The sequence below is a fragment of the Crinia signifera genome, chromosome 4 (genome assembly GCF_055691185.1).
Source record: "Crinia signifera chromosome 4, ASM5569118v1, whole genome shotgun sequence".
Taxonomy (NCBI): Eukaryota; Metazoa; Chordata; class Amphibia; order Anura; family Myobatrachidae; genus Crinia; species Crinia signifera.
This window is the reverse complement of record NC_139220.1, coordinates 284050694-284062090: the sequence shown is the minus strand read 5'-3', so window position 1 is coordinate 284062090 and position 11397 is coordinate 284050694. Positions and strand designations below refer to the sequence as shown.

Here is an 11397-nt window from a genome sequence, read left to right as displayed (position 1 = left end):
AACAAAATTCTGGCATGTATTAAGAGGGGAATGGAAACTAGGGACTCAAGGGTAATTATGCCACTGTATAAAGCATTGGTGAGACCTCACCTCGAGTACGGAGTACAGTTCTGGGCCCCACACTATAAAAAGGACATCATAGAATTAGAAAAAGTCCAAAGGCGAGCAACAAAGCTTATTAGGGGAATGGAGAATTTAAGCTATGGGGAGAGATTAAGCAATTTGGGACTATTTACATTAGAAAAGAGACGTTTAAGGGGGGGACATGCTCAACATGTACAAGTATATCAAGGGCCAATATAAGGAACTGTCACACACCCTCTTTTCTACTAGAAAGGAATCTAGGACACGAGGGCATGAGTATAGATTAGAAGAAAAAAGATTTCATTCAGCTAGTAGAAAGAATTTCTTTACGGTCAGAACAGTCAAACTCTGGAACTCTCTTCCCAGAGAGGTGGTGGCGGCTGGCTCATTAAATGCGTTCAAGGCAAAGTTGGACAAACATTTACTGGAGAAAAACATCCATGGATACAAATAAGAAATATAATTTGTCTTTAAAATATCAGAACCTACCAAATCAGCAATGGATATCTATACCAGGTTGAACTAGATGGACGCAAGTCTTTTTTCAGCCTTACCTACTATGTAACTATGTAACACTGGCATCAAGCATGAGACAAGGCGGAATATTTCATTACTTTTAATAGTTATAATAATATTAATAATTATACATCAGAAGCCAAAAATAATGAAAAGAAAAAAAAAATACAATGTGGAAGGTAGACACAGATAGTAGGCGGGCGTGAAAACAAAGGTCAGGGTCACATAAGGGTTGGAGGAAAGTCACAGCCACGAGGATGAGTTGTGAGAAGACGAATGAAGTGTGAGATACGTGTGATTTTGGACTCAGTGATGTGGTGAAGGTGAGATATGCGTATATATGGGATGAGGCTTGTGGGAGATGAGTGGACACGTGTTGCAAGGGTAACAAGGTCATGAACGGTATGAAACACATATGTGGGAAAGAAGTTGGAACACGTGTGGTAAGGAAAGAACAGGCACCAAAAATTCAGCATATATCACAAACCACGCACAGCAGAAGGGAGTGATAGAAAGTGCCATTGTTTGTTAGGTAACTGCCAAGTTGTTCTTTGGGCAATGAAAGAATAGGGGAACGCAGAAATTGATAGCACTCACCCATAAAACACACACACACAGCGCTGGCAGCGTATAACAATGGTGTAACAGCAGCACCTCCTACTCACTAGTTGCTGAGAGTACTGTTCTGTCGCCAGGTCTGGGGGTTACTGCAGTGACGGATGCGGCATAAAGGAGGCTCTACAGGTGCAGCCAATCTGATATGTCCACAGTGATTAGAACTGTGTGTGCAATCTAGATTGTGTATGTTATCTAGTGTGTAGGATAGTATTAGACTGCGTGCAAGTGATCATCATATATAATTATATAATGGTATCCAGTGTGTAAGGTAATTATCATATAGGGTGTTATTATAGTTCACTCGGAAAGGCCCAAACACTCTCTAATGAACAAAACCATGGGCCTTATTCTAGTTCACTCTTTCTGACAAAATCCTTCTTAGATGGACAAAACCATGTGCACTGCAGGGGGGCAGATGTAAAATGTGCAGAGATCATTAGATTTGGGTGAGTTATTTTGTTTCTGTGCAGGGTAAATACTGGCTGCTTTATTTTTACACTGCAATATAGATCTCACTTTGAGGTAAAACCCCACCCAAATCTAATTCTCTCTGCACATGTTACATCTGCCCCACCTGCAGTGCACATGGTTTTGTCCATTTGAGAAGGAATTTGTCAGAAAGAATGAACCAAAATAAGGCCCCATGTGCACTGCAGGTGGGGCTGATGCAAAATGTGCAGAGAGAGTTAGAATTGGGTGGGGTTTGTACCTCAAACTGATATCTATATTGCAGTGTAAAAATAAAGCAGCCAGTATTTACCCTGCACAGAAACATTATAAAACCCAAATCTAACTCTCTCTGCACATGTTACATCAGCCCCACCTGCAGTGCACATGGTTTTGTCCATTAGAGAGTGATTGTGCCTTTCCTAGTGAACTAGAATAACCCCCATAGTGTTGTATATGGTATCCAGTGTGTAAGGGGTCGGTCATATAGAATTGTATATGGTATCTGGTGTGTATAAGTGATCCGTCATAAATAATTATATAATGGTGTCCAGTGTGTAAGGTAATCGTCAGATAGTTGTATATGGTATCCAGTGTGTAAGGGGTCGATCATATACAATTGTATAAGGTATCCGGTGTGTATAAGTGATCTGTCATATATAATTATATAATGGTGTCCAGTGTGTAAGGTAATCATCATATAGTGTTGTATATGGTATCCAGTGTGTAAGGGGTCGGTCATATAGAATTGTATATGGTATCCGATGTGTATAAGTGATCCTTCATATAGAATTGTATATGGTATCTAGTGTGTAGAAGTGATCCTTCATATAGAATTGTATATGGTATCCGGTGTGTAGAAGTGATCCTTCATATAGAATTGTATATGGTATCCGGTGTGTAGAAGTGATCCTTCATATAGAGTTGTCTATGGTATCCAGTGTGTAAGGGGTCGGTCATATAGAATTCTATATGACACCCGGTATGTATAAGTTATATGTCATATAAAATTGTATATGGCATCCGGTGTTGTATAAGAATGTGTTTGGTATAATAAAATACTGACCTTGCATAATTAAGGGCTATATAATGTATATTAATTTGGTCCTAAGTAAAGAGTTGGGGGCGCCTCAGATGATGTGGGGTCCTTGATAGATGTCTGGGTTGATCTCCTTTCCGCATGAAGCCCTGTCAGACACGCTAGTCACACTCTTTATATTCCCCCCTCTAGATGCAGAGGAACGAAGAGTCCATTCCCCTCCATCCACCCTGACCCCGCTCCTCCCCAGCCACAAGAGGGCAGTTCTGTCCCCAGGGAAGTCAGAACAGAAGCAGCTTTCGTTTCAGCTCATTCTTCCTCCATAATGGCAGCCTTGCAAACTCGTCCATGGGCATGGAGAACAGGCGCAGGAACTCCTCCGGGGCGAGGTATCTCTGCAGAAAGACAAGGTAGAACACATTGTCCTATATTGTGCTATTCACTGCCTGCAGTATTATTAGGTATATTACTTTCATAATATAATATATAAACCACCAGCATCTTCTTCCTCACCTCCAGATGAGTCTTGTCCACCCCAGGGGGCAGTTTTTGGCGCCCCCGGTTTGTCACTATCAGCATTTCATAGGGAAAAACCTGGGGAAAGAAGTAAGTGTGTGAGACAAAGCATCTGTGTGTAGATATTACACTTTATTACTTAAAATAGGAAACCGATCCATCTAGACCAGGATGCCGTAAAAATGCGTTCTAATTAATTCATAAAGATATTTACAGAACATTTCAACTGAGTGCATAGGATTACAGTGACACACTATAATATTCTAGATTTCACTTCACAGAACTGGCATAAGCATTTGGTTTTCTTGTTGTTATTGTGTATCAGTGAGGGCTTCCCCCCTAAGCATACACTACAGTTATGTACAGGAGTGCCAGTGCCCCTAGGCTGAGGGACTAAGTAAAAACTGGAACCGGACAAGACCCCAGAAAGCCGGACTGGACATCAAATGCTGCATTCTGGAGCTTGTAGTGTCCGTTCCAAGGAGTGTCCCATACGGGGGGTGTCTTGTCTGGGGGGATACCTGTGACAGCATTCACCAGGGACAAGGGGAAGGGGAGATTACAGCCTCCCCGTGTGGTTTGGACCCTTCCAGTTTTTGCTACATGCCCGGACCATACAGGGAGGCTTATTTCTCCCCCACCTTCTCTCCCTGGTGACAGGTGTCACAGGCAGCCCCGGACAGGACACCCCCAGGACTGGACACTACAATTTTCGGAATGACAGAAATTGATGAATGGAGCCTGTCCGGCCCGGCGTTCCGGGAGTTCTGTCCGGTTCCGGTTTTTACCCATAACCCTAGGCTGATGGGAATAGCAGCAGTCAGGGTACTGAGTGAAGGCTAGACAGCCTGAGGGGTACATTGGTAATAAACCATATTTCTGGGAGATAAGTTTGACAGTGCACCAACAAAGGACGGACAGGATAATACAGTAATAAAACACACTGGTCATAATGTACATAAGTCACCCATTAGTTACAGGAATATGTTGATGCAGACAAGCTCCATAACTACTACAAGATGCTAATTCTAAGTGAAAGACATACGATATAAGGACAGTGTTGCAAGTAAGGGGGTACGGCGTGGTACGGAGTACCTGTAAGAAATATGTTGCAGGTACGCAGTACCACTTACCCCTGATCCACTGTCATTTCTATTTTTATTTTAAGTCTAAATATAATGCATCCGCAGCACGCCCACCCAGTGTTATGATTGGTGCTGTATGCAGCTACCGGCTACTGCTGAATTAGCCTGTCACACTGACAGGCATCAGCAGCGCCGACAGCATGAAGAGCAGGCTCCACTATTGTAAGCACAAGCTGCCTGGCTCTCCCCCAAGCAAGAGCCAACCCACCCCCAGTCATTCCCAGTTTCTCATTCCCTGTCTCCTGTGTCCACGCCTCTATTGTCATTTAGTCACTCCTCTAGCTTTGTGTGACCACGCCCCCTGATGACACATGACCATGCCCATTTTTGGTGGAGGCTATCAGTACCACCAAGAAAAAAATTCTACTTGCACCACTGTATAAGGACCCAATTACCCTCTACAGATGGGGAACTTATCGGCTCCCTTTAGATACCAATTAGGGACTGAATTGTGGGAAAATAATGGAGCATCCTGGTATAATGGTGACCAAGGAAAGTTCAACCCAAACAGATTAACCAGTATCCTTGTCCAAGCATCAGAGAAGTAACTTGATAGGGTGAAAAGCTCTGTCCTATGGAGAGTGTGTCATGTAAAGCCCAGGCCACTGCTGGGACTTAGCTGACAATCCCTGTGTTCCATTCTCAGTTGCTGGACTTGTGACCTGTTCATAACCCCACTATCCACTACGACTGGAGTTGATTTTATATAGTGTGGCGAGCGCAGCATGGCGAGGGGACGTGGATTACTGCGCTCGCCACACTATATAAAATCATTATGAACAGGTCACAGATCGGTTCGGATCGCATCGATATATCGGGCGATATCGCATCCGATATATCGGCTGATATCGCATCCGATATATCGGGCGCCGTCAAAATACACAAGTACCAATAAAACTGTAAGGGTTGTGTCTGTACTGTACATAGACTTTGTTTTTTTGGATAAATACACTTCTATGCTGTTTATGAACTATGGAGATGAAAATGAGCATCATTTTTGTCTGTCAGTTCTGGCATCACACAAAACTTACTGGGTGAATTTGGATTGCGTTTATACTATAGTACATACCGAGGTATGTATAATCTCAGTGTGACACCAGGCACTTGACCTTTGGCGCATGCAGTGTGCACATACCCTCCAACATCTGAGGGGAAGAATTCGGTACACAATAGGAAAGGGGGCGTGGTCAATGGGAAAGGGGGTGTGGCAAACCCTCCTTTCCTATACTTTCAATGATAAAGTTTGTGTAGCCTGGCTGAGCACCCTGCTCCCCCAGCTCAGCACCTGATGCAGCTGAGCTCATGTCACTTGGTGGCTTGGTGGGCTGCTGGCATATTAAATAAGTATATTTAATATACTTATTTAATAAATTAGTATATTAATATACTTATTTATATATGCCAGCAGCCCACCAAGCCACCATGTGACATGAGCTGCAGGCAAACAGGTGCGTAACACAATGCTGGAATGCTGGATAGATAAGACAAGTGATTTATTCAAAGTGCAGCCCTGGCTAAATCTACTTGCCCTGCACTGGATCTGATGTGCTGACAACTGTGGCAGGCTCCGGATGGTACGCTGCGAAGATGAGGAGATCATCATGCGCGCCAGGGCTGGCCTGGCACCCCTCTCCCTCACAGAGGTTCGTGCCTTCAGTTTCTCAGTCTGTGCATGCGCAGTGAGGGTTGAGAGATGTCTTTTTCCCCTGAGTGCGCACAGTGCGCGGTCCCCAGCATGTGACATCATGACACACGGGACCGGCCCTGCAATGCACTCATGGGAACGGAAGGGGGAGATCCGCAGTACATGGAGCGGGGAGAGATCCGCAGTACATGGAGCGGGGAGAGATCCGCAGTACATGGAGCGGGGAGCGGGGACCGGTAAAACGCTCAGCCAGGAGCTGAAATTATTTTGCGGCGCAAAGTCAGTGAGTGTCAAAAATCGGTACATTCGGTACAAACTGAATTTGCCGGTACAGACAGTTAAGAAACGGTACTGTACCGGCAAATTCAGTACAGTTGGAGGGTATGTGTGCAGGCTCTTCAAGTCCAAAATGACTATTTGTACACAATATAAAATGTGCACATATATTTCTGCCATCTCACAGTATGGCACGTCTTAAAATGATTTCCGCTGAACAATAACTGACATTCACGCAAGCGAAGCTATGGGCAAATGATTGTCTTTTAATATAACGGTCCACAATGGCTGTTTTATTGATCTTTTTTGTCCTCCATGCCAGTTTCGAACACCAGGGAATGCAAACAAGACATGCCTAGGGAGGGAATCGGTGTCATTGTGGTTGTGATGTGCAGCCAAAGACAGCTTCCAATATTGTAAAAGCTTCATGTTCTGCGAAGTTTAAGTGGAACCTTGAATGGTTTCAGACTTCCTTCAAATGTGTCAATAAAGTTTATTCTATTACTGCACTTCTAATGACACACGTTGCTCACTGTGGGCCTGATTCAGACCTGTTCACTAGACTGCGTATACTTACAGGCAAGCAAATAGGTCAGTGCCGCCCCGCCGAGCCTCCATGTGTCGCATTCGTTGCATAGGTGAGTAATGGAGGTGATTGCTGTTGTGTATTATATATTATTACTATTATGTTGTACATTATGCTGCAACATGTGTCTTAAAGCTAATTTCCTGGTAGCTCCGGGGACCGGAGTGCTCGAATTTTCCCGGGTATCTAGTGTAATTGCCCACATGTACTCCAGTGGGTGCACTGCTAGTAATAGTCGGCCACGCACCTTCTGTTCCAGCATGCTGGGTAGGGAGTTTCCTCTGTCCATTCTGGACCTCTGCCCATCACCATTCTGTGGGACACAAAGACAAGTCTAGCGGATCTGTGTCCTGGAGCTGACAATCACTTCTCCCAACCCCTTCCCTAATGATGCTTACCTGAAACCCTACAGAAACAGAAAAGTATAGCGGTTAGCAATGGTGTTTTTTTTTTTTTAAATAACTTTTTTTTTTTTTTAGTTTTCTTTGTATATAAAGAGAAATAGTAGCCAGGGCTATATAGCAAGGGAGGCTCTTATCGATCATATTGTGATTGATGGTGCATGATATCTAGAACATAGACAGTCACACTGATTGGCTCATTGAGGGGTAGATTTATTAAGCTCGGTGAAGTGATAAAGTGTCTGGTTTTTAGCCCCGACCAATCAGCTACTACCTGTCATTTTTCAAACCAAGCCTGTAACTTCACAGTTAGGAGCTGATTGCCCGGTGATAAAAACCAGACACTTTGGGCGGGATGTATTAATATACATCGCCGCTCTTCGCATGGCAGCCGCCGCGATGCTGCCGCATATGTACTAACATATGCGGCTAGCATCGGGTTGCGCTGACGGAGACCCTCGCAATACCTGTGATGTGGTCTGCGGGGGTCTCAGTCACATCCCGGCGGCTGCCAGTGTCCCCCTGCAGCCGGATGTCCTGCCGGCTGTGACACCTGCTGGGGGAGGAGGAGATCAGGAGGACGGGAGGGGGGGCGCGCGGACGTCGGGCAGCGATAGAAGCCCTCTGGGTGGCGATACCCTGCCAAGCGAAAACGGGGCGGACGGGTGATGGTAAATAGAAAAATGCGGTAAAACCCCCGTTTTACCGCATTTTCCCTTTAGTACATCCCGCCCTTTATCACTTCACGAGCTTAATAAATCTGCCCCAAAGTTCTGCAGTCACCTGTGTAGATTATTATCCCTGCTTATTATATAGTTACTAGTTACTAGCCCAGAACAATATAACAGTAATGTCAGCGCCGGCCGCTGTGCTGGCCAAACAGAGCAACACTTGAATTGCATCCTGTGTCCACCGGTAACCCTACTGTATATGCCTTATTTTAATTTAAAAAAAATTCTTTACCTCAAGTTTGTTGAGACCTTAAGATACAGCGGGAGGTGTACGAAAATAAAACAGGAATCTCACAAGTATACGGCTACTAAACCAGTACAGAAGTAGCATTCTATTGTAGTATGTAAACTTGTTACCAGCCCGTGATAATGATGGAACACAACCGTAATGTCTGCACCAGTGGCTGTGCATGAATGAATGGAGGAACACTTGCATTGCTCCGTCTGGCGCCATCTAGTGGCAACCAGCGTGCAAAACACTTCAATTCATCCCAGAGGTGTAATTAGTATAAAACAAAAACAACCTAAAAACCCATCGAAAGAAGGGTAGAGACCAGTTCCTTCCGCACTTTCAATTTACCCCTGATACACAACATTAATACCTCAACAATTAGAAAATGCCTCTATAACCTCACAGCTCCAGGAGTGGTCAACCCAATTATATCTAATATTGTATATTCTGTGACCCTCTTTGCCTTGCCCATAATCCCAACATGTACGTGACTCAGAATGCACCCTCTGCTTGCCCCACATGATCTGTATGACTTGTAAAGCACCCCAAATTCTGGCTCTCCTCACCTGCTCTCTCCCTCTGCCGCTCTGGAGAGTGGAATTCTGCAGACTGAAGCTGTAGACAGAGAGAACAGTCACTGACGCAGCCTACAGCACAGTTATTAACTTGCAGTTTCTTAGATAGCAACAGGACATTCTATTGCGCTTTACAATTGGAAACAACAGTAAAGACCCATACACATTTGCCGATGCCTGCTCCGAGGTGAGCAGGGGGCTGGCGGGGGAGTGGCGGCCATGGCCTTCATTAGCGATGACCTCCCTTGTCCGGACATGCTTGGAAGAGGGAGGGGGTCTTTAGCGTCGCGCAGGGGTGCGCATCGTTAACGACAGGGAGTGTACACACTAGACAATATCGCTCAGAAAGCCCTTTCTCAGCGATAGTGTGACCAATATCGTCAAGTGTGTATGGGCCTTAACATTACAAAACTGGGCGGCAACAGAAAGACATAGATGAAGCCTTTAGTGGGTGATAGTGGGCACACAGAGACCTGCAAGTACCAGCTCCCTAGCACTCAGACATGTGGCAGATCAAATAGAGAACATGGAACCTTAAATCAGGCCCTGCTACTACAGGTTGTGCTACAGGGAGATCCTGAATGTCCATAGTTTCCAGGACGGGGTTAGTTTTTAGGGTTAAATAGTGACCACGATTTTTATACTAACTAAATCAATATATGGTCATTCGTTTTTCAGTAGTAAAGCGCAATGGAATTTGCTGCACTTTATAAGAAACTGTATATAAATAAATAAGATAGCAATCCCTGCATGAACACTGAACCCCAGTAAGTATTATGCATACCCTCGATAAGCTGCTCCTCCCGAATCCAGCATGTATTGCTGTGGAGAAAGACAAGGGACAGGTGAGTGTCAGAGGGGACAGGTGAGTGTCAGAAGGGACAGGTGAGTGTCAGAGGGGACAGGTGAGTGTCAGAAGGGACAGGTGAGTGTCAGAAGGGACAGGTGAGTGTCAGAAGGGACAGGTGAGTGTCAGAGGGGACAGGTGAGTGTCAGAAGGGACAGGTGAGTGTCAGTAGGGACAGGTGAGTGTCAGAAGGGACAGGTGAGTGTCAGAAGCGACAGGTGAGTGTCAGAAGGGACAGGTGAGTGTCAGAAGGGACAGGCTTGTTCTGTTTCGGATCAGAGCACTGCATAGGTTGCCCACAATTATTCCATGATGGCTACAGGTGTACAGGTATTATACTAATTATATGTGGTACATAAAAAACCAAGTGATTGTAAATTCCCCATACACACTAGCAGACTAGAGACTAGTGGCACCGCCAATACAGTTACCTCCGTGACAGTGGTGCAGCTGACCAAACGATATAGTGCATGTACACTGAATGATATCAGTTACCGCCAGGGCTTAAAGTGGTCATGCAGAGGCGGGGGAACTCATTTCTCTATGCCACATAAATACCCCCCCCCCTCCCTCCACTACCCCCATCAGGCAGAGACAGGGACAGTGGTAGGGTTTTTGGCATATCCCTGCAAACTAGAATGCTTTTCTGTGAGAATTACTGTGCAGGGCCAATGTGGAGGTTAAAATGTTCCACCTCACCATTAGAGGTGGTGGAACTCAGTTGCACTCCGTTCCCCTCACTTTAACCCCTAGTTACTCAGTGATGTCTCCAAGTCTGCGTCTGTGCATGCAGTCACTGATGATATACTCATTTTGAGCTGCATGCACAGATGACGGGGGTAAGCACGCATCGTTAACAGCATGGAGCATATCACTCAGGAGGGCCCTTCCGACCGATATCTTTTAAAATCTTGTGTAGTGTTTGTGGGCTTAAAGAATGAGCCAGGAACTCAGGCACTTCCGGTGTAAGGGGGTGTGACGGGAGGGGGCAGTTACATTTGTATGAGGTGAAAGGGTGTCACTGGAGGGGGCAGTTCCTTCTGAGTGTATTGGGTGAGGGTGTCACTGGAGCTGGAGGGGGACTTTCTGGGTGCGTAAAGCTGAGTAGGTGTGACAGGAGGGGACAGTTCAATACTGGGTTTATGGGTTGAGAGGGTGTGACTGGAGGTGATCGTTCCGCACTGGGTTTATGGGTTGAGAGGGTGTGACTGGCAGGGGCAGTCCCTACTGGTTGTATGGGGTGCGTGTGTGCCACTGGAGGGGGAAGTTCCGTACTGGAAATATGAGGTGAGAGGGTGCGACAGGAAGGAATAGATACATTCTGGGTGTCTAAGGGTGAGAGGGTGTGACTTGAGGGGTCAGTTCCAAAGTGGATGTATGGGGTGAGAGGGCGTGACTGGAGAGAAGGTATGGACCTTAACTCTCTGCACATGTTACATCTGCCCCACCTGCTGTGCAGCATGGTTTTGCCCATTTCAGACAATCTATAAATAGCACTGTCTCTCAGGCAGAATATGACTTATTAAACAGATGCACAACACATAATATTACTGAAACTACTTTTAAATAGGGACATAGGTCAATTTAGAACTGGGCACCATGTTTGTGTGGGTTTCCTCCCACACTCCAAATACATACTGGCAAGAAAACTGATTTCTGACAGAATGATCCCTAGTGTGCATGTGGTTTGGTGTAGGAGACCATTTACGCTGTAAGCTCCACTGGGGCAGGGACTGATG

The 11397-nt window shown here is 45.5% G+C and overlaps 1 protein-coding gene across 3 annotated transcripts in view; it reads right to left on the bottom strand.

Moving 5' to 3' along the window:
* Positions 1-684: 684 nt before the first annotated feature.
* DMTN (dematin actin binding protein) overlaps positions 685-11397 on the bottom strand; it is a 60235-nt gene continuing 49522 nt past the window's right edge. For 2 of the 3 annotated variants that reach the window (XR_014473589.1, XR_014473588.1), the window contains exons 12-15: positions 9596-9633; positions 8803-8851; positions 7120-7278; positions 3218-3298 (exon numbers count right to left, since the gene is read on the bottom strand). Coding sequence is in view for 1 of the 3 variants with exons in the window: in XM_083184812.1 (XP_083040938.1) it covers positions 2986-3099; positions 3218-3298; positions 7120-7185; positions 7271-7278; positions 8803-8851; positions 9596-9633 (356 nt within the window). In the remaining 2 variants the exon portion in view is untranslated. Of the gene's footprint in view, positions 3100-3217; positions 3299-7119; positions 7279-8802; positions 8852-9595; positions 9634-11397 lie in introns of those variants that run through there. The other variant, XM_083184812.1, reaches the window with a different exon arrangement.